Source organism: Caretta caretta, chromosome 6 (genome assembly GCF_965140235.1).
Source record: "Caretta caretta isolate rCarCar2 chromosome 6, rCarCar1.hap1, whole genome shotgun sequence".
Classification (NCBI taxonomy): Eukaryota; Metazoa; Chordata; order Testudines; family Cheloniidae; genus Caretta; species Caretta caretta.
In genome coordinates this window covers 74,213,170-74,236,588 of record NC_134211.1, presented here as the reverse complement: position 1 = coordinate 74,236,588, position 23,419 = coordinate 74,213,170, and the positions used below count along the sequence as shown (strand labels likewise).

General features: G+C 41.6%; 1 protein-coding gene across 3 annotated transcripts in view; it reads right to left on the bottom strand.

Annotated features, from left to right (window-relative positions):
• FMN1 (formin 1) overlaps positions 1-23,419 on the bottom strand; it is a 393,819-nt gene that overhangs the window by 354,982 nt on the left and 15,418 nt on the right. For all 3 annotated transcript variants that reach the window (XM_048854639.2, XM_048854640.2, XM_048854641.2), the window contains exon 2: positions 10,895-12,965. In XM_048854639.2, coding sequence (XP_048710596.2) covers positions 10,895-12,842 — 1,948 coding nt within the window. In that variant the 5' untranslated portion in view covers positions 12,843-12,965. The remainder of the gene's footprint in view (positions 1-10,894; positions 12,966-23,419) is intronic.

Genomic DNA, 23,419 nt, shown 5'->3' with positions numbered 1-23,419 from the left:
ACAAGTAGAACAACCAGACTTCAATAGGTATCTCTAGGCACAAGCCAAGGCAGTATCATCTTTAATTTTCTTTTCCTAAGGTGGTTTTATATTGGAAGTAAAGTCATGTAGAATTGGACTTTTATGGTTCATGTGGAAAAAAGGAATTTCCTTAGCAATGTTTCAGGAATGAAAGTTTAAGAACACAGGAAACGTTTTCTGAAAATAAAAGTCATCAGCAGTTCATCTCCCCTTTCTCCTAGCACACCTTCCTTTAGCAATAGGGCATCACAGGGGAGAAGCAGTGGCTTTAGCCATGCCCTCACCTATGTTCAGTGTGGATGGAATCTTGAAAGAGTTTAGCTGCCAAACTAATGTATTTCTACAGAACATGTGTAAACTGAGATTTTCTAAAGGATTATAACTTGGCCAAATTGGGCTGATTTTCATATGTATAGCAATAGGCACATCCCTGTCACAAAGGCAAATCCCCACATTCCCCCTCCCCCCACCTTGTTTTTGGAATCAGCTGAACCATTTTGGCTGAATCTATTCAAAACAATTCAGTCTGATGCAAACACCCACTCAGCATGGAAATATTTAGCCCAAACAGTAAAAGTATGATAAAGTTATAAGCAACTGAAAACAGGGTCTTCAAATGGGAAGTGCTGGGCAACTTGAATAACAGGTGGCACTGCCAGCTCCACCTATGGTGTGTACACACACACACACACACACACTGTAATATGATACTTTGTACTTAATGTACCTAAAACCTTTAAGCCAATAAGTTTAAAGTTTACTAACATTAGTTATGTTCAATACACCCTTATGAAGTAGGTTTTACACACAATTTAAAGATGGGGAAACCGAGGCACAAATATTAGGTGACTCACCCAAGGTCACAGAGGCTTTGCCAGAATTTGGAATGCTTACTTTAAGTTTCCTATTCTAACCATGGATGTGCTTCAGTGAATTTGAGAAAAATACCACTGGTCTCTCTCCTGTCCCAGAGTAGAAGCCGTGTTAGTCTGTATCTGCAAAAAGAACAGGAGTACTTGTGGCACCTTAGAGACTAACATTTATTAGATCATAAGCTTTCGTGGGCTACAGCCCACTTCATCGGATGCATAGAATGAAACATATAGTAAGATCTATAGTGACAGGATCAGTCCAGATGGCTATAGGAGAGTAATAGAAGGCAGATATATTAGCCCCAGGCTAAGTAGGTCCCTTTTCCCTGGGTAAGGTAACAGGGAAGGTTTCAGAACAATCAGGAACCTTCTGGAGACAATTAAGACAGGCTGATGAGAACACCTGAGGCCAATCAAGAAGCTGCTAGAATCAATTAAGGCAGGCTAATCAGGGCACCTGGGTTTTAAAAAGGATCTCACTTCAGTTTGTGGTGTGCGTGTGAGGAGTGGGGAGCAATAGGCACTAGGAGCTGAGAGTGAGAACGCGGACTGTTGGAGGACTGAGGTGTACAAGCATTATCAGACACCAGGAGGAAGGCCCTATGGTGAGGATAAAGAAGGTGTTGGGAGGAGGCCATGGGGAAGTAGCCCAGGGAGTTGTAGCTGTCGCACAGCTGTTCCAGGAGGCACTCTAGACAGCTGCATTCCACAGGGCCCTGGGCTGGAACCCAGAGTAGAGGGTGGGCCCGGGTTCCCCCCAGATCCTCCCAACTCCTGGTCAGACACAGGAGGAGTTGACCTGGACTGTGGGTTCAGAAAAACGGCCAAGCTAAGGGGCTGCCGTGAAGCTCCAAGGCGAGCAGATCCGCCAATAAGCACAAGACCCACCAGAGTAGAGCAGGAACTTTGTCACATGAGCTATTATCAGCAGGAGAAAAAAACTTTTGTAGTGATAATCAAGATGGCCCATTTAGACAATTGACAAGAAGGTGTGAGAATACTTAACTTACAGACATAGATTCAATATGTGTAATGACCCAGCTACTCCCAGTGTCTATTCAAACCCAAGTTAATGGTATCTAGTTTGCATATTAATTCAAATTCATCAGTTTCTCATTGGAGTCTGTTTTTGAAGCTTTTCTGTTGCAAAATTTCCACCCTTAAATCTTTTACTGAGAGGCCAGAGAGGTTGAAGTGTTCTCCTACCAGTTTTTGAATGTTATGATTCCTGATGTCAGATTTGTGTCTATTTATCCTTTTGTGTAGAGACTGTCCACTTTGGCCAATGTACATGGCAGAGGGTCATTGCTGGCACATCATAGCATCACATTGGTAGATCATCTGGACCCATGGAAAAAGAAGCCCTTGAGAAATTCCACCATGATTTCAACAATTTCCATCCCACTATCAACCTCAGCGTGGACCAGTCCACACAAGCGGTCCATTTCCTGGACACTACTGTGCTAAGAAGCGATGGTCACATAAACACCACCCTATATTGGAAACCTGCTGACCTCTATACTTACCTACATGCCTCCAGCTTCCATCCAGGACACACCACATGATCCATTGTCTACAGCCAACGTCTAAGATACAATCGCATTTGCTCCAATCCCTCAGACAGAGACAAACACCTACAAGGTCTCTATCAAGCATTCTTAAAACTACAATACCCACCTGCTGAAGTGAAGAAACAGATTGACAGAGCCAGAAGAGTACCCAGAAGTCACCGACTACAGGACAGGCCCAACAAAGAAAACAACAGAACGCCACTAGCCGTCACCTTCAGCCCCCAACTAAAACCTCTCCAACGCATCATCAAAGATCTACAACCTATCCAGAAGGACAACCCATCACTCTCACAGATCTTGGGAGACAGGCCAGTCCTTGCTTACAGACAGCCCCCCAACCTGAAACAAATACTCACCAGCAACCACACAACAAAAACACTAACCCAAGAACCTATCCTTGCAACACAGCTCGATGCCCACTCTGTCCACATTTATTCAAGTGACACCATCATAGGACCTAATCACATTAGCCATGCCATCAGGGGCTCGTTCACCTGCACATCTACTAATGTGATATATGCCATGATGTGCCAGCAATGCCCCTCTGCTATGTACATTGGCCAAACTGAACAGTCTCTACGCAAAAGAATAAATAGACACAAATCTGACATTAGCCTCGTGCAGTTTGTATGGTAACTTCCAACTTATCTGTATGTGTGTATATAACTATATGTTCCATTCTATGCATCTGATGAAGTGGGATGTAGCCCACGAAAGCTTATGCTCTAATACATTTATTAGTCTCTAAGGTGCCACAAGTACCTCCTGTTCTTTCTCCTGTCCCAGACACTATTTCCTAAGGCAATGTGACAGAGTGTCACTCTGTATTATTTAAATATAAAAACATCTCTGAATAGTTTCTCTGGAGTTTTGTTTACTAGCGTGAACATTTCCTTTACAAAAGGTACAGTCCCTGCTGCTGAGATAGATTCCTTAAGGGTGGAGAGACTGCTGGGTGGAGCTGGAGGAAAGGTTTTACCTTTTGGAGGCAAAAAATCTGTCCCAGGACAAGTCTGCCCGCTTCTTATTTACAATGTCACCAGAAAATGAGAACAGGCGTTCACATGGGACATTTTAGCCAGCATTGCAAGGTATTTACATGCCAGATATGCTAAATATTCGTATGCCCCTTCTTGCTTCGGCCACCATTCCAGAGGATATGCTTCCATGCTGATGACTATCATTTAAAAAAAATGTGTTAATTTAAATTTGTGACTGAACTCCTTGAGGGAGAATTGTATGTCTCTGGTTGTTTTACCTGCATTCTGCCCTATATATCATGTTATAGCAGTCTCGGACGATAACCCAGCACATATTGTTCATTTTAAGAACACTTTTAAAGAACATTTTAAGAAGGTACCAATGTGAGATTTCTAAAGATATCTAGAGCACTCAACACAACGTTTAAAAATCTGAAGTACCTTCCAAAATCTGAGATGGACGAGGTGTGGAGCATGCTTTCAGAAGTCTTAAAAGAGCAACACTCGATGCAGAAACTACAGAACCTGAACCAACAAAAAAGAAAATCAACCTTCTGCTTGTGGCATCTGACTCAGATAATAAAAATGAACGAGTCAGTCCACACTGCTTTGGATTTTTATCAAGCAGAACCTGTCATCAGCATGGACGTATGTCCTCTGGAATGGTGGTTGAAGCATGAAGGGACATATGAATCTTTAGCGCATCTGGCATATAAATATCTTGTGAGGTCAGCTGCAACAGTGCCATGAGAACACCTGTTCTCACTTTTAGGTGACATTGTGAACAAGAAGCAGGCAGCATTATCGCCTGCAAATGTAAACAAACTTGTTTGTCTAAGCGATTGGCTGAACAAGAAATAGGACTGAGTGGACTTGTAGGCTCTAAAGTTTTACATTGTTTTATTTTTGAGTGTAGTTATATTTTGTACATAATTCTACATTTGTATGTTCAACTTTCATGATAAAGAGATTGTACTACAGTACTTGTATTAGGTGAATTCAAAAATACTATTTCTTTTGTTTTTTACCGTGCAAATATTTGTAATAAAAATAAATATAAAGTGAGCACTGTACACTTTGTATTCTGTGTTGTAATTGAAATCAATATATTTGAAAATGTAGAAAACATCAAAAACATTTAAATAAATGGTATTCTATTATTAAGAGTGTGATTAATCACAATTTTTTTATCACATTAATAGCGATTAATTTTTTTAATCGCTTGACAGCCTTAATATATATTTGATGTATTTTTGTGAGAATGGAATTAATTCCTCTATGTTTAACATTTTTATTCTGACACTTCTATTTGTTTGGCACTAAAACAGGAAAAGAAAACAAAATCATTGTGCATCCAAATAATGGGGTTTGATCACTTAGTTTTTGTTCTGACCTAGGAGGACATCACAGTGACAGGAAAGCTGAGCTGCTTTTCATTGTAAGAAAAAGAATTATAATATACAAGACCCTTGTGACATTTTTTTCATATGAACTCAAAAATTATCCTATTCAAAATTTTAAAACTAGATGCTCTCCCTTCAAGCAAATACATGATAGTTTTGGCAACAGAGACTTTAGGGGATTCCAAGTTCAAGTATGGAAGCATGTGATTTAGGCCTTGTCTACACTAGAGTTACAGCTGAGTCAGGGGATCTGGTTGCAACATGCTTCTAATTCATATCATAGATGGGACTCAACTTCACTGGATGTCTCTTCAGGTCCTAGTTAATAGTTAGCATAATAAGTCTCCTGTCTCTACTACAAGTCATTATTATTTATATTTACATTATTATTTATATTTCAGTTGTACCCAAAAACCCCAATCAAATGGAGGCCCTGTGTGTTAGACTATATAAACATGTAACTCAAAGACGATAAGGCCGTTGCGGAGAAACTAAATGAATTCTTTGCATCAATCTTCACTGTTGAGGATGTGAGGGAGATTCCCAAAGCTGAGCCATTCTTTTTGGGTGACAGATGTGAGGAACTGTCCCAAATTGAGGTGTCATTACAGGAGGTTTTGGAACATATTGATAAACTAAACAGTAATAAGTCTCCAGGACCTGATGGTATTCACCCAAGAGTTCTGAAGGAACTCTTATGTGAAATTGCAGGACTATTAACTGTCATCTGTAACTTATCTTTTAAATCAGCTTCTGTACCAAATGACTGGAGGATAGCTAATGTGATGCCAATTTTTAAAAAGGGCTCCAGAGGTGACCCTGGCAACTACAGGCCAGTAAGCCGCCCTTCAATACCAGGCAAACTGGTTGAAACTATCTTAGAGAACATAATTGTCAGACACACAGATGAACATAATTTGTTTGGAAATAGTCAACATGGTTTTTGTAAAGGAAAATCATGCCTCACCAATCTACTAGAATTCTTTGAGGGGGTCAACAAGCATGCGGACAAAGGAGATCCAGTGGATATAGTGTAGTTAGATTTTCAGAAAGCCTTTGACAAGGTCTCTCACCAAAGGCTCTTAAGCAAAATAAGCTGTCATGGGATAAGAGGGAAGGTTCTCTCATGGATTGGTAACTGGTTAAAAGATAGGAAACAAAGGGTAGGAATAAATGGTCAGTTTTCAGAATGGAGAGAGATAAATAATGGTGTACCTCAGGGATCTGTACTGGGCCCAGTGCTATTTAACACATTCATAAACTAACTGGAAAAAGGGGTAAACAGTGAGGTGGCAAAATTTGCAGATGATACAAAACTACCCAAGATAGGTTAAGTCCCAGGCAGATTGTGAAGGATTGTGAATCCTACAAAAGGATCTCACAAAACTGGATAACTGGGCAACAAAATGGCAGATGAAATTTAATGTTGATAAATGCAAAGTAATGCACATTGGAAAACATAATCCTAACTATACATATACAATGATGGGGTCTAAATTAGCGGTTACCACTCAAGAAAAAGATCTTGGAGTCATTGTGGATAGTTCTCTGAAATCATCCACTCAGTGTGCAGCGGCAGACAAAAAAGCGAACAGAATGTTGGGAATCATCAAGAAAGGGATAGATAATAAGACAGAAAGTATCATATTGCCTCTATATAAATCCATGGTATGCCCACACCTTGAATACTGCGTGCAGATATGGTCGCCCCATCTCAAACAAGATATACTGAAATTGGAAAAGGTTCAGAAAAGGGCAACAAAAATTATTAGGGGTACAGAACAGCTTCCGTATGAAGAGAGATTAATAAGACTGGGACTCTTCAGCTTGGAAAAGAGGCGACTAAGGGGGGATATGATAGAGGTCTAGAGAAGGTAAATAAGGAAGTGTTATTTACTCTTTATCATTATACAAGAACAAGGGGCCACCAAATGAAATTAATAGGTGGCAGGTTTAAAACAAACACAAGAAAGTATTTTTTCACACAGCACACTGTCAACCTCTGGAACTTCTTGCCAGAGGGTGTTGTGAAGGCCAGTACTATAACGGGGTTCAAAAGGGAGCTAGATAGATTCATGGAAGATAGGCCCATCAATGGCTATTAGCCAGGATGGGCAGGAATGATGTCCCTAGCCTCTGTTTGCCAGAAGCTAGGATTATGTGACAGGGCATGGATCACTTTATGATAACCTGTCTGTTCATTCCCTTTGGGGCACCTGCCATTGGCCACTGTCAGAGGACAGGATATTGGGCTTGATGAACCTTTGGTCTGACCCAGTATGGCTGTTCTTATGGTCTTATGTAAGACGGTAATTTAACTGAAGCAACATCCGCACATGATCTTATTGTGAGTCTCATGATATTTGGTAGTTTCTTTAAAGCCACAGCTCCGGGAGACATGCAAGAATCTTAACTTACAGTTTAAAAAAAAAAAAAAGGAAGACAACATTTCTTGTTTTTATAGAATCTCACGATTTTGATGGACGTGATACGTGACTTTTGAATGGGTGGGTCTGACAGTACAAATATTTGTAATCAGGTCCTCAACTTCATTGTAACAGTAAGATAGACAGAGGCCTCACAAGTGTATTTATGATGTAGCCCAAGAACTGCAGTCAAGTCTTTGGCAGCACAAACCCCCTACCATACACTTCTTTTTGTGAACTATACACACTGTGGCCGTGATCCTATAAAGACTTATGTGTTCTTTCACTACCCTAAGCAATCCCCCTGTGACTACTTATAGTGGTAGAGCTAAGCACATGCACAAGTAACCCAGTTAAGCATGTGCATAAGCATTTGCAGGAATTGGGGCCTGATTGAACTGCCCATGATGATGTCATGTCCATTTGAGACATGTCAATCAACTTCTGGCTACTAAAATGTAAAGAAAACACTGCAGCATCTCACAAAGCCAACTCAAATATGTAACATTATCAGATGATCTCCAACTAGATCCAAATAATAGAAATCCCCTTTGCTTCTCTTACCACAGTGAACAACTAACAACAAGGCTTGCTCATCATTTAATATACACAGAAATATATGTCCTCAGAAAAATGGTACAAGTTTCCATAGTGTTTTAAATGTTAACATTTAAACAGCAGCTACAGAGGGTTTGGTTTTAGACCTCTATGGCAGCAAAGTTTGCATGGCATGGTAGGCTACAGAAACTTCAAAATGGGAGTTATTTAATTATTTCTTGCAAGCCTTAATCTCTTCTTAAACTTTTAATTTGGACTTTGATCATTCAAACAGCATTACTGCCCGTAGAAACAATTCTCAAGAATTCTACTAATGAAGTACTTTTGGACCATAAATTCTGTCCAGCTAATAGTTCACTTGATAAAGTGAAAGCTGTGGCCTGCTTAGTGGGCCAGCAGTTGCACTTCAGTACAAGTATAAGTGAAGAGATACAGAAATCCGTATGTTGAAGTGAAGGATGGATAGTCAACCTGTAGGGTTGCCAACTTTCTAATCGTACAAATCTGAACACCATAGCCCTGCCCCTTCCCTGAGGCCTCTCCCCTGCCTGAGGCCCCGCCCCTGCTCCCTACATTCCCTCTCCCTTGGTGGCTTGCTCTCCCCCACCCTCATTCACTTTCACTGGGCTGGGGCAGGGGGTTGAGGTGCTGGAGCAGGTGAGGGCTCTAACTGGGGGTGCGGGCTTCAGGGTGGGACCAGAAATGAGGGGTTCAGGGTGCGTGAGGGGGCTCTGGGCTGGGGTAGGGAGTCGGGGTCTGGGAGGGGGTGTGGACCCCAGCTGGGGGTGTGAGACTGGGGATAAGGGGTTTGAGGTACGGGGGGACTGCAGGCTGTGGGGTGGGTCTGAGAGATTCAGAATGCGGGAGGGGGCTGTGGGTTGAGGCAGGGGGTTGCGGTGTGGAAGGAGGTACAGGCTCAGGACTGGGGGTACAGGCTCTGGGTGGGGCCAGGGATGAGGGGTTTGGGGTGCAGGAGGGGGCTCCAGGCTGCGGAGTGGGGCTAAGGGATTTGGAGTGTCGGAGGGGGCTGCGCATTGAGGCAGGTGGTTGAGGTGTGGCAGGGGTGAGGGCTCTTGGGTGGGGATGGGGATGAAGGTTTCGGGGTGCAGGAGGGGGCTCCAAGTTTGGGAAGGGCCTCAGGGCTGGGGTTGGGGCCTGCGATTACCTTGGCCGGCTCCCAGTCAGCGGTGCAGCAAGGCTAAGGCAGGCTCCCTGCCTGTCCTGGCTCCGCGCTGGGCCCCGGAAGCAGCCAGCAGGTCCGGCTCCTAGGCGGGGGGGCCAGAAGGCTCTGTGTGCTGCTCTCACCTGCAGGCACTGCCCTTCCATCAGCTTCCAATGGGAGTGCAGAGCCGGTGCTTGGGACAGGGACAGTGCGTGGAGCCCCATGGGCCCACTGCCTAGGAGCCGGACCCGCTGGACGCTTCTGGGGTGCAGCATGGTGCCAGGACAGGTAGGGACTAGTCTGCCTTAGCCCTGCAGCACTGCTGATCAGACTTTTAACAACCCGGTCAGCAGTGCTGACCGGAGCCGCCAGGGTCCCTTTTCAATCGGGCGTTCTGGTCAAAAACTGGACACCTGGCAGCCCTACCAACCTGAGCAAGAAAAGATATAAGCCCAATGCCACCAAAACATTTTATTTGCTATAAATAAAGCGATGGCAAAGAGCCAGGGAAGCATATATAGAGAGCATCCTCTGCCCACCAAATCGTGGAACTGCTTTCAGTGCATCTACTACTATCCATAGTCAGTTAAGTATTCCAATTTAAACTGCTGGAGCGTGCAGTGGGTATCCCAGAATGAAAGAGCGTAAATATCCACCCAAACCTATTCATAACAGCACAAGAGTCATAGTCGTCATCTTGATTCTCTAGTCTCATGACTTCAGTTGATAGTTGTGGGAGTGAGGAAGGAATTGCTTGTGTAGAGCTGTATGAAAAGTTTCATTCACAGTCATACCACTAAATGTTGGATTTTTGCCTTTAAAATAACAAACAAACCCGAAGAGATCACTTGTTCCAGCACCCCTGCCAGACACAGCGTGGTAAAACAGTTCCAAAAAATCTAGATCTGGCACCTGGATCCTATTCTCTTCTAGAGTTCAGTGATTTGTAGTTAGACAAAAGTTTGAATTTGGATAAAAAGATTTGAAAAACTGTAGTGACTTTTTTTTTTAACAGTATCTTTATGAAGGTGGTGAGTAGAGTTTCATTTTGCGGGTATGGAAGCACTGTTCTGTTTCCTTCTCATTTCCTTTATCTATGAAGAACTTTGAGAATTCACTGAAGTGTGTAGCCGTCTCCCTTAAGCTGTAAAATCACACAAAGAATGCTCACCCCTCCCCTAACTCTTTATTCTTCACACCCAGATGCTCTAGAACTAAAACTCCCCAGTACTCCAATCTCCCAGAAGAACCTGGGCCTTGTTGTGCCAGTTAACAAGATGCAGAGATATTTGTCCAGCATGCAGTATATATTTCACATTATACAAGTATATTGTAACATGATTCTCACGTGCAACACTTTAAAACACAAACATTTTGTTATCACAGCATTTATATGAATCTGTTGTAGTTACATGGCCAAAGCACCAATCTTAAACCAAGTTAGTATAAGTTAATTTACTTGCACTACAAGTGCAAAATACCATCTGATAACCCAAATCAACTACAAAATGGTTTTGACAATAGATATTCGGTCCATTTGACAATCTAGAACATATAAAACAGGAAAATAAGCAAGTAAAAATTTTCACGCTGTGTAGGAAATGCACTTATAACTGGATGCATATCATATGGTAGATATGAATATCTTACATGTGTGAAAGATTCAGCTTCTGATAAATGTTGTGAACCTAAATATCTGGCAAACACCGCAAACTATAATGATCACTTTAATAAAAGCCAAATATATTATCAGATTTTGAATCAGAGCCTTAAATAGTAAACAAACTACTTTAATTGCAAATGCATTGTTTAAGCCCTAAGAATTGGTGATTATTAAAAAGACCACATCTGAGATGCTTAGAGTTTGACAGAATTTTTTATAGTCTGAAATAGGGACTAACCTGAACATAGCTGCTGCTGCTGTGTCTGAGTAGTTAGTTTTTCTTGGATAGTGCATTTTTCCAAACACTCTCCGGTTGTGCACTGATGTAGGCCCGGTTGTCTTACAGAAAATCCCAATTCTCCAGATTCAGGAAACTTCAGATAGAACTGTGATTCCAAATCATTAGCAAAGGAGAGGTTTGTGGCATCGTGTCTCCCACTGCGATAGTCATTCAACACAGATTCTTCCTCAGTGTTCTGTGTAGGTAGTGGAAGAATCCTATGGTGCAGCTGTGGACTAGGCAATCTCGAAGATAAAGGAGAAGGAATAGGTGACATTTGTTTGTGTGCGTTGGATCCTGAATGTGAATTTCTAAAAACATTACAGACAGCAACTATAGAGGGTGATAGCGGCCTTTTCTCTTCCGGTTTAACGTTAGTGCTTGTCTGAGAAATATCAGTTCTTAAATGTATTGGCAGATTTAAAAACAGACGTTTGTTGCTCTCCTGGGGTACGGTAGCTCTTTTGTCATAAATTGAGCCTGGTAGGTTTTTGTCTGCTCTTGTAATTTGTTGTAGTCTCGTCCATTCTGCAGCTTCATCTAAACTGTCATTCTGGATAATTTTCAGAAGGGTTTTATTGACTGCTCCCACAAGGTTGCATGACTCATCAGTAATCTGCGGTCTCTCTTCTTTGCACTGCAAAACACAGCCACTGCGTTCCTTTTCCTGCATCACAGTGTACTTAGAGTCTATAGTAGCTTCACCTATACTGAATACCTCAGCTTTTGGTATAAATTCACTGCACACTTCAGAGAGAACAGGTTTAACAGTTTCCTTATCTTCTTGAGTATCAGTGTAAGAAAGGTTATCATCAGACTCTGTATGGGTCTTTATAACTTTCTGAATACACCTTCTCAAATCCTGTACTTTAGCAACAACTCTGGCTGCAGGTTTCTCACTGTAGGTCTGCTCAGTATACTCATAACCATGCAGGCTTTCAGCTGCTGCAGTCTCGTTTAAGGCCTCAAATCTGTTAGATAAACTGTCTTGGAAAGAGTTCAACAAAGGGCTGCTGTGCTGCACCTTCATTACTTTAAGAGTAGCCTCTGCATCACCCAGTAGACCAGCACTGGGATGTGTAATACAACTTCCAAATACATCATTGTCATATTCAGATAGAGAATCAGACAGGTCTGTATCTGATTTCAAAGTCCCACTGCACTCAAGAAAATCGCCATCTTTTCTCCATCTTTCTGGTGGTATATTTATGTCAAATGGTAAATCATCCTGGTTTTCTACTGTCTGCCAATTAGAATTGGAAAAGGAACCTGGAGAGCTGCCAGCAGAACATTTGGTGGGAAATGTCCTTTTATTTTCCAGTTGCTTGTCTGTCCTGTTTAACACAGAAGGTTCCAAATCGCCATGAACCTTCTTTTTCACTTTCTTGTTTATGAACTCCTCCAAGCTCTCTCTCCTTCTGCCAGTTTTCCTCATCTTTTTGTTTCTCAATTTGGGTTTCTGATCTGTGGATCCCAAAATGATTTCCTGCTGATCCTTGAAACTTAAGAGATCATCATCTTTAAATTTCAGTCCTCCAGAGGCATCCTGTAGCATCCCCTCCTGATTTCCCATTTTAATACCCAGAATGTTGTGTGAACTGAGCAGGTTAGCTAACAGCCTCTCTTTTTCAGCAGTTAGTTTATACAGCTCACTGAGAATATCTTTAGTGGTAGTTTGCTTGAAAAAAATATCTCCAACATTTTCATAAGGTTGCTCTCTCGGTTCTGCTGTCTCTGACCCTTCTCTTACTTGACAGCAGTTATGAAAACGTTTATTGGATTTGTCTAGAGTTACACAGCCCTTGTATGTAAATCCTCTGACCTTTCCCTTTGGAAGATAGAAGCTGACATAACAGAGTTCCATAATGGGCCTGTGCAATTGGAGGATAGTATGAGTGCCTTCCATTATGCTTACCTAACTATTCATTCATTTAAATTATGTGGTCAGTGTTTCAAAGCTTGCATGAGACAGCATGTGATGTGGAGAATGTACAGAAGGCATCTGACTAATCTTCTACAGTAACATTGCCTGTAAAAAGGAAAAATAAAGGAAGCCGTCAAACTTAATGAAAGCAATTTTGATGTAACAAACTTCAAATTAGTAGCACAACTTCACAATCTTCTCTCAATATACTTCCTGATGCCCTTCTTTCCACTGAAGAATTTAACACAAAAAGGATGGCAACACTAAAATTCATGCTCGATGTCATAACATTTACCCCCAGGTGCTCTTGATCTGGGCCTTTTCAAGGGGTTACATGGAGTTTTCCAGGGAACTTGCACCACCCTTCCAAAGCCAAGTTGCTTGTCAACTCTGCAGATATCCCCCCATACACTGCTGAAAAGGTAAGTTACTGTTGAACTCCCTGGCTGATACAAGTGTCAGTAACCACAGTCTTAATGAAAAGTGTAAGCTGCCATTTCCACTTCACTCAACATCACCAGAAATATAACCATTAAACTCACAAACACAATAACTTTCACTGATATTTATTTCACATGAAAGAACCTCCAAACCACTCTCAAACAATTAAAAAAGATTGTGGGTCAAATTCTGCCCATATTTACATTCATGCAACTCCGCTGAGGTCAATAAGGTTTCCATAGGAGGAAAAAAATTGGGGCCATTTATTTTGACTAAAATGTCTAAACCATAACAAGGATCTGTTACAGTTTCTGTATTTCCCCCCTGTGGTCACTCAAGGGCACCCACTTTAGACTTCTGGCTCCCAGCTATCACATCTCTTGGGCAGAGACCCACATTTTACTCCCTCCTGACTGGGGATTTTTTAAGGCTGAACAGTTCCCTGGCTACACTGTGATATTCCCACCAAGCCCAAACTACCTTAGAAGGCCAGCACATGCTCTTTGCTTTCTCTCCAAAGGCTCTGACCAGTGTATTGCCAGCAGTTACAAGTTACCCCACAGCTCCTTCTATGCAAGCACATTTCTTCTTAAGATAAAAGCATGGCAGAGAAAGCAGAAATAGGTTTCCTTATAACAGCATTTTGAGGCAAGTTTTGCCCATGGAAGTTGCATTCATGTATTTGATTATAGAATTTGGGTCATTAACAATAAAAATACCTTTTCATTCAAATAAAGTCATCAGACAAGTCAACTTACTTTATAAATATGAAGCCTCAACTCCTGTCTGAGGTGGGCAAAATTAAGTTTATTTAATAGATGGGAAACCAAGAACTTCAGGGAAAGTGTGAAACCAGAGACTCAAAGGAGAAAACACCCCTAACAGGATGAAGGGTCCGCCTGATCCTCCTCTCCTTGTAACGTCCAGGTACTGGTCTCTTGCAAGCAAAATGGAAACTGAGTGGCTCTGAGTAATCTGCCACAAATTATAGTAAACTGCACAGTTTTGCCTTTATACAGAGATTACACTTCCAAAGTGAATCAAATTAAATCAGATTAGGGCCTCTTTAATTCTGAATGAGAGTGTCCACACAGGGGTTTCATACAGTAAAATGAATCCATTTTTAATTGGCACATTTAGTTAATTTGAATCAGTTTTCCTTAGTGTCCCTGTGTAAACAAGCACTGGAGTCAGGCTTCAGTCTCCCCAGGAAACTTAACAGGGAAAACCACATTAAATTCACTGACACTAATGGTAGCAATGTTTACAGTATAAGGAGCCAATAAAATACGCAAGAAGTCAGAAGGTGTGCAGTCCACACCAACCAGCTTTATTTAAACTAAATACGGTGAAACAGGAAGCTGGAAAAAAGCTGAACAAACAACTGTATATTACAAATAGACAAATCATAAAATCTCCACATTGCAATCATCTTCCCACCTGCCCTCCAAAGCACCCCTGCATAGTGGAGTCCCCTTCAGTAAAGACTAGCTCAACAGACATTGTGTGTTACTTTGGACTACTGTGTACTTGTTTATAAAAAAAACAGTCTTAAGTGCACAAAATGTTGGCTTGCTGTTATTTGCTGGGGCCCATTTCTGTGAGTAAGGACTTCAGAAGATGAGGTAGAAATAAGGGTGTTCAAAGAAACAACAGGGTAGAGATTACTCAGGAGCTGCTGAATGTTCCCTTAAAAGAAGTGTTGCATTATAACACATTATTGGCCAGTGCATCATATTCAGAGCGAAAATAAAAGAAAAATAATTGAAAGCCAAGCAAATATTTACTTAAAACACGTACATTAGTGTAAGTCAGTCTGTGTCGGAGTGGATTTCATAGTTTTAAATAGGGATAAAAAGGTGCCATCATTAAGTGAAGAGCTTGACCAACACATTTGTTTGTTGTCTATTTTTCTTGACTGACTAGATATTTTATTGCCAAAGTATGATGTACTGATTGTGTGCTAACAGCACTACAGAAGCTACAGACACAGTAACTACATTATGCATCTAATTTAATATCCCCAAATGACAACCATTATATGATCAATTCCAGTTCAGCTTCATTTTCAAGTACGCTTTGATTTTGTTTGTATTCTCTAAATGGCTAGTCTCCATCTGGATTAGTGAAATCCAGAAAACCAGTAACTGTAAGGGAGCTCTAGCTACTACTGAACCAAGTACTCTGCATCAAATCTACTGTTTACTGGATAGAATGATTGTCATAAAAATAAAGGGAAGGGTAAACCCCTTTAAAATCCCTCCTGGCCAGAGGAAAAATCCTCTTACCTGTAAAGGGTTAATAAGCTAAAGGTAACCTCGCTGGCACCTGACCAAAATGACCAATGAGGAGACAAGATACTTTCAAAAGCTGGGAGGAGGGAGAAAAACAAAGGGTCGGTGTCTGTCGGTACGCTGCTTTTGCCGGGGACAGAACAGGAATGGAGTCTTAGAACTTTAGTAAGTAATCTAGCTAGGTATGCGTTAGATTATGATTTCTTTAAATGGCTGAGAAAAGAGCTGTGCTGAATAGAATGACTATTCCTGTCTGTGTGTCTTTTTTGTAACTTAAGGTTTTGCCTAGAAGGATTGTCTATGTTTTGAATCTAATAACCATGTAAGGTATCTACCATCCTGATTTTACAGAGGTGATTCCTTTACTTCTATTAAAAGTCTTCTTGTAAGAAAACTGAATGCTTTTTTATTGTTCTAAGATCCAAGGGTTTGGGTCTGTGGTCACCTATGCAAATTGGTGAGGATTTTTACCAAACCTTCCCCAGGAAGTGGGGTGCAAGGATTGGGAGGATTTTTGGGGGAAAGACGTGTCCAAACTACATTTCCCAGTAAACCCAGATAAAGTTTGGTGGTGGCAGTGGAAATCCAAGGGTAAAATAATTTTGTACCTTGAGGAAGTTTTAACCTAAGCTGGTAAAAGTAAGCTTAGGAGGTTTTCATGCAGGTCCCCACATCTGTACCCTAGAGTTCAGAGTGGGGAAGGAAGGGAGCTCTAGCTACTACTGAACCAAGTACTCTGTATCAAAGCTGCTGTTTACTGGATAGAATGATGTTTTGTTATTCTACAATGAGTGGTTGGTTTTCCAACTTTCCCCGCTTCGGTATTCCATAAAACCTTTGCTTAAAGAAGCTGTCCCCACTTCAGCACACTATACAGTGAGAGGAACATTCCACAAACATGCCCTTAAAGTCTTGGGTTCCCTTGTTCTCCACTCAGCCATAACTGGCTGACAAAATTACAGTTTAAAATTTGTTTGTATTTTCTTGATATGTGCAGTAATGCGTATTCTGAATAATCTGCAGCTCTTAAGGATTTATGGAGTCTGTCCAGACTTATAATTGTCTAGCAAGTAAAAAAATCTGGGCTTTCTAAATATTTAACAGCATATTTGTATAATAGGATTATAGTGATCACCTAGCAGGTGAATGTGTTAAGAACGGATATTATATGTTCATATTTAGGCAGGCCATACTAGTAATTATAGCCTACAAAATATTTTCAGAAGTTATGAGATATGTTTTAGATAATGAAGGTTTTAGCCAGAGACCATCACAGTTGCTCCTAAATAGCATTTTAAAAATTCTCAGTTTGTATATATTTTTTTAATTAATATGTTCAATTTTGAAAATGGAAAGTCATACACCTAAAGCCAAGTTAACGTAATATTGGATTTGGGGTGGAATACACATTAATCACATGGCTCAAAGTTATTAATAGATCTTAAGTATTTCAGTTGATATGATCCTTTACCAGATAAATGGATAATTTTCTATACTTCTATATGCAGAGAAAACCGAGGCACATTACATTAAGGACACTATCAGCATTAACTATGAATTGCTTTTCTTACATTGGTTTAAGTCAGATATCACCCTCAAAGTACTCATTTAGCCTGCTATTCGGACAGGACTACACCATGTTAAAAGATTGTAACAGCATTGTGTGCACACAACTAGTTTAATAAGAAAGCACAGGATAACACTTTTGAATTTTGTAGGTTTGAAACTTTGCAGAGAACAAAATATTCTGAGGTTTTGGGTTAAGTGACAGTTGACAACTCCTACAGCGAGCTAATCAGAATAGAAGGGGTTAACATCAAGGGGGAGGCAGGAGAACATGATGATGCAATTAGGTTAAAAAGATGCAGAAAAACGCTCAACAATTCTGTTGTCAATCTGCTCTTAAGTTGCTATACCTCTGACCACCACTAGCAATTGTCACTTACACATTTTGCAAAGGTACACATTAAGAGCAGGTTGTAAGAAGTCTTAAGCTTCTAGCATTCTAATGGGAAAAATATTACCTGACACAAGATATTCATTACAAATAGGGATCAGAAACCAAACTCACTGGAGAAACAGCTGAGAGAGAAGCTTGCTCTGTCATATACTCATTTTGCCTAAACTGTCAAAATGCAACAGGGTATCTTGGCTACATAAAGTGAAAGCTTTATGAAAGTGCTTATGAAAGTCAAGGACCAACCCTACTTACAGCTAAGAACTGTATGAGGAGACACTGTGCAGGCTTCCGCATGCAACTCTGTTAAGTAACATATAATGGTATAATATCTACTCCTTCCCCTCCATCACCAAAAACAATTTTCAGAAGTCATTTGCTTCGTGTGGTTAGGAATGTATGTGCACAGTCCACTGTTACAGTAGGGTGTTGAAGTAAAAAAGTGAAATGCACACTCAGGCATAATGACCTGGAACTAGATGGAGTCTGAAAGAGGTGGCCTGGAAGCAGTGAGAAATGTTTGGCAGAGAAAGAACAACATTGCAGCAAGGAGCTAGAGGGAACTGGCAGCACAGGAGAAAACAAGGTGACCAAATGATCCCAGTGTCCTGGAAGATTTTAACTCAAGTGATCTGTCGCATAAAAATTGAATGCATCATTGTGATATCAAACTTAGATCTTTCCTCAAGTGCAGTCGCTTACTTTCCCATCTTCAAATAATATAGAGATGGAAAATATCTCTTAAATCTAATCCTATCATCTCTTTGTACAGAATTGTTTTCTACGTATTGTTTACTGGGCATACATGCAGACTGTGACCAAACTGTCAGGACATTTCTCCCGCTATACACTAAATTGTCCTCTGAGTTTCATCCTCCAACTTTAATTATTCTGTTTTGTGGCATCTTAAAGAATTATTCTGTATTGGTGATGTTACTTACAGACAGTTATATTTCTCTAAACTGTTATTCAGTCAAGCTAGGTATTTTTAGCTCTTTTAAAACTATCCTTGTAAGCAAATCCCTTCAGCCCACTAATCATATTTATAACTCTTCTCTGAAACTCCCTCCAATCCACATTCAAATTTCTGGATAATAAAATGTCCAGAACTGAATGCAATATCATAGTGGTGGTTTTACCAGAGCCAGAGAGAACTGTTTACTGAACTCCATCCAATCTTAGTCTTCAGCCTGAAAAAAACCACAAAAGAACACACAGAATTGGGTGCCTTTGGAACTGCTAATCTTGTCATTTTCGCAGACCAGTGGAGTAAAGTTTTCACAGAAACAGTGCAGATGAAACTATTAGATTCTATCTGTAGAAATACTGTCACAATAGTGACAGGATATGCTTTTTCTGTTCTCCATCACTGTGACTAAAATTATCTTACTTGATATTGAAATTCCATGCATAACTGTGAAAACAAGGATCAAGATTTGTCTTTGTTCCTGGGAGGACAAAGGTGAGTAAAGGGTTTGGATGAGTAAACTGTTTAAACAATAGAAGGTCAAAGTTTGAAACAGACTAAAACTATGTAAGTGGTAAGGGGAAATTTACAGACCCTTGATAGCTCCCCCGGCTTAAAAGAAGGAAGCTTCATCTCCATTATAACATCTTAGAGGAGGCCAAAGTTTTTCTTGAAAATGCATCAGGAGGGGAAGAGTCAAGGACCAGGGGTCAGCCAATATTGGGAATCTGTTGGCATGATGGAAGCAGGATTATGAAGTGGGATTACCAGCCATTGTTGAAGCTCCCCAAAGATGAACACTAACTGGGGAAAGAGGACTTGCCGCTCCTCCCCCCTCAACCCTCCATCCCGGGGATCTGAGCAGGCTATAGGAGGGAATTGAGGGGTGAGGTAAATAGCACCAAGAGAACCAAATCAGGTGGGAAGGCAGAGAGAGGGGGGATCTGAGCAGGCAACAGGACGGAACTGAGGGGTGGGGTAGATAGCACCAAGAGAACCAAATCAGGTGGAAAAGTAGAGAGAGATCTATTACCAAGATATCCACACAATGGAAGGAGTACCCTTAACACCACATAGCATTTTTTTGTGAAAAATATTGATGACTGAGCAAAGAATCTATGGAACGTATAAACAGATCTTCATCGTCTTAGTAACCTTCATCATATTTGCCATTTATATAATGCCACTCATGCTCAAGGGATCCCCCAGTACTTTGCAGACTGCACACACACACACACACCTTCACTCGCCAATGAAATGCAGCAACATCTAGGGTGGAATATGGCCACTAGAACATTATATGAGCTATTAGTTATTATTTTTACAGTGTGACCAACTCTTGTGATTTGTGTTATTCCTAAAGCCCAGAATCATGTGTTATTCCTAAAGCCCAGAATCAAAGATCCAATTGCATGAGAATCTCAGCTTTCATTGAAGAAAAAGGGTGTGTAGCCTTTATGGTTGCAAAGAAAAGTCTTGAAAAACATAAAGCTAGTGCACCATAAAGGCTCAAAAGCCAGAACCCAAACAACATTTATTATTTTTTAAAATCTCATGATTTTGGGGGGCCAGACTAATAATTTTTGAACATTTGGGGTGGCAGTACTGCATACAGCGACAGTGTATCTAACTCAAACATCAAAAGGTGCTATGGACTCTTATGACCTCAGGTGGCTAGGACTTCTGCCTTTTGTCTCACCTGGATCACAGTGTCTCTACCACACCATGCTGAAGAAATAAGACTCAGAAAAAAAAGGGAATGACCAACACCACTATCTAAAGCACCTTTGTTTTCACTGGAAATCTCACACCCACATACTACCAAGCCTCAATATGCTAAGCACACTTAATTCAGAAAAAAAAATCACAGCCCACAGTATGATGGATACAGATTATTCCTTTTCAAGAAGAACGTATGTCATCCTACAATTGTTAAACTACATTGCTAATTCTGACTCTAAAATTAATCCAGTGGGATAGAAATGAAATAGAACAAAGATCCAATTCATGAGTCAAATGAAAGTGAAATAATATATGAAGATATCATAATCCAACTATTTGTATTAATAAACATACATATTGCTTGACATATGTCAAAGAAGTGTAACGGTCAATTCCTTCTCATTGCTAAAATGATCTTGATTCATACACACTCCATGAGGTTCTTGTAAACTACCATTTGACTTACTCATAACAAATATAGTGTCCATATTTTAAAAAGAGAAGAAAGAGAACTCAGGGAACTACAGACTGGTCAGCCTCACTTCAGTCCCTGAAAAAATCATGGAAAAGGACCTCAAGGAATCCATTTTGAAGCACTTGGAGGAGAAGAAGGTGATCAGGAACAGTCAGCATGGATTGACCAAGGGCAAGTCATGCCTGACCAACCTGATTGCCTTCTATGACGAGATAACTGGCTCTGTGGATATGGGGAAAGTGGTGGATTTGATATATCTTGACTTTAGCAAAGCTTTTGATACAGTCTCCCAAAGTATTCTTGCCCGCAAGTTAAAGAAGTACGGATTGGATGAATGGACTATAAGGTGGATAGAAAGCTGGCTAGATTGTCAGGCTCAATGGATAGTGATCAACGGCTCGATGTCTAGTTGGCAGCCGGTATCAAGTCCTGGGGCCAGTTTTGTTCAACATCTTTATTAATGATCTGGATGATGGGATGAATTGCACCCTCAGCAAGTTCGCAGATGACACTAAACAGGGGGGAGAGGTAGATACGCTGGAGGGTAATGATAGGGTCCAGAGGGACCTAGACAAATTGGAGGATTGGGCCAAAAGAAATCTGATGAGGTTCAACAAGGACAAGTGCAGAGTCCTGCACTTAGGACAGAAGAATCCCATGCACCGCTACAGGCTGGGGACCGACTGGCTAAGCAGTAGTTCTGTAGAAAAGGACCTGGGGATTACAGTGGATGAGAAGCTGGATATGAGTCAGCAGTGTGTTGCCAAGAAGGCCAACAGCATATTGGGCTGTATTAGTAGAAGCACTGCCAGCAGATCAAGGGAAGTGATCATTCCCCTCTATTCGACACTGGTGAGGCCCCATCTGGAGTATTGTGTCCAGTTTGGGGCCCCCCACTGCAGAAAGGATGTGGACAAATTGGAAAGAGTCCATCAGAGGGCAACCAAAATGATTAGGGGGCTGGGGCACGACTTATGAGCAGAGGCTGAGGGAACTGGGCTTATTTAGTCCGCAGAAGAGAAGAGTGAGAGGGATTTGATAGCAGCCTTCAACTACCTGAAGTGGGGTTCCAAAGAGGATGGAGCTAGGATGTTCCCAGTGGTGGCAGGTGACAGAACAAGGAGCAATGGTCTCAAGTTTCAGTGGGGGAAGTCTAGGTTGGATATTAGGAAACACTATTTCACTAGGAGGGTGGTAAAGCACTGGAATGGGTTACGTAGGGAGATGGTGGAATCTCCATCCCAGCCAGGGCTTTGTCAAGCCGGGCCTTAAAAACCTCTAGGATGATTTAGTTGGTGGTCCTGCTTTGAGCAGGGGGTTAGACTAGATGACCTCCTGAGGTCTCTTCCAACCTTAATATTCTATGATTCTATAACTGCTATCGTTATAAAGGTAAAAGATACTTATCGTCTTCTGGAGACAAAGAGGTACAGGCTTCTATGAATCAGTTCAGACACAGTTATAGAAATCACAATTCCATAAACCTATTTCCTATTTATTGGAAAACAAAGAGAAGAAGATTTAAACCATGGTGCTTTACAATTACCTGTGTAATAGTTTTAAATATATTGTATCATTCTGGCAAATAGCAGTGTCTTACTTTAGCAAGGATTTGTTGAGGAATAAACACATGCAACCTGTATCAAAGATCAAAATAATGCTTTATTCAACTGTGACAGCGCATGACTCACCATGGTGGCATCTCCTACTGGCCATCTTGGGAATTAGCTGCGCAGGTTGGTACCCTCTCCCAATGGTGGCTTGCCCGCCATCACATCTGCTGTCAGGCCTACATCACTCCAAGGACCGCAGCATCCTCTTCATGATACAGTCATGAGGCTGTGTCACCATCTGTGATCTCCCCTTCTGGGGCTTAGTACGGAAGTCCAACTGTCCAGCCACTTCCCCAGTGGCGAGTGGAGGGGGGGAACCCGGGCCTACCCACGACTCTGGATCCCGGCCCAGGGACTGCCTGAACTGAAGTTACCTACTGCATTTCTTTGCCTCAACTACCACTGCATTTCTCTGGGCCACTTCCCTGTGGCTACAGAACCCTACTCAGTCTCAGCAGCCTGTTTGGAGCTCCTTCTCTACTCCCTGGGTCCCTGCCTGCACTGCTCTGTCCAAGGTGCTGTGGGTTGCAGCCCACTCTGTCTCTCCTCAAGCTCCCAGAGCTCCTTTTATGTGATCCCCCTGGGCCCTGATTGGCTGCTTCCCATGCTGCCTCCCTAGGGCTCTATTAACCCCTTCCCTGCCAGTGTGGGGCAAACACCCAATCACACACCTTCCCCCTCAGACCTCGAGGGTAGGGATGCCTCTTGCCCTGCATCTGTCCAAGATGACCCCGCAGGTTATCCCTCTCTTTCTCAGCTTCCCTCAATAGGAAACATACATTTTCCTGATCCTTCATAGTATGCCTAAACTATTCCCTTAGGTGTGCCTGGTCTCTTTCTGCCCTTAGTCGGGCCTGCTCCACCACTGCTAGTTTCTCTTGCAGTTCCAGCTGAGTGCCCGGCATCCTTTCATTCAGGGTCTGGATCCCCACAGTAGCCTGCTCTGCCCCTGCATTGATTCCCTTATCTGCCTGGGCCCTCTTCATCTGAGTTCATCTTACCTATCAGTTCTTTGCCATCCCCTGCTGGGTGTGGGAGATGACTCCCTGACAAGTCTATGGTCATCACTGCCACGTCTGTCCTGATCGTC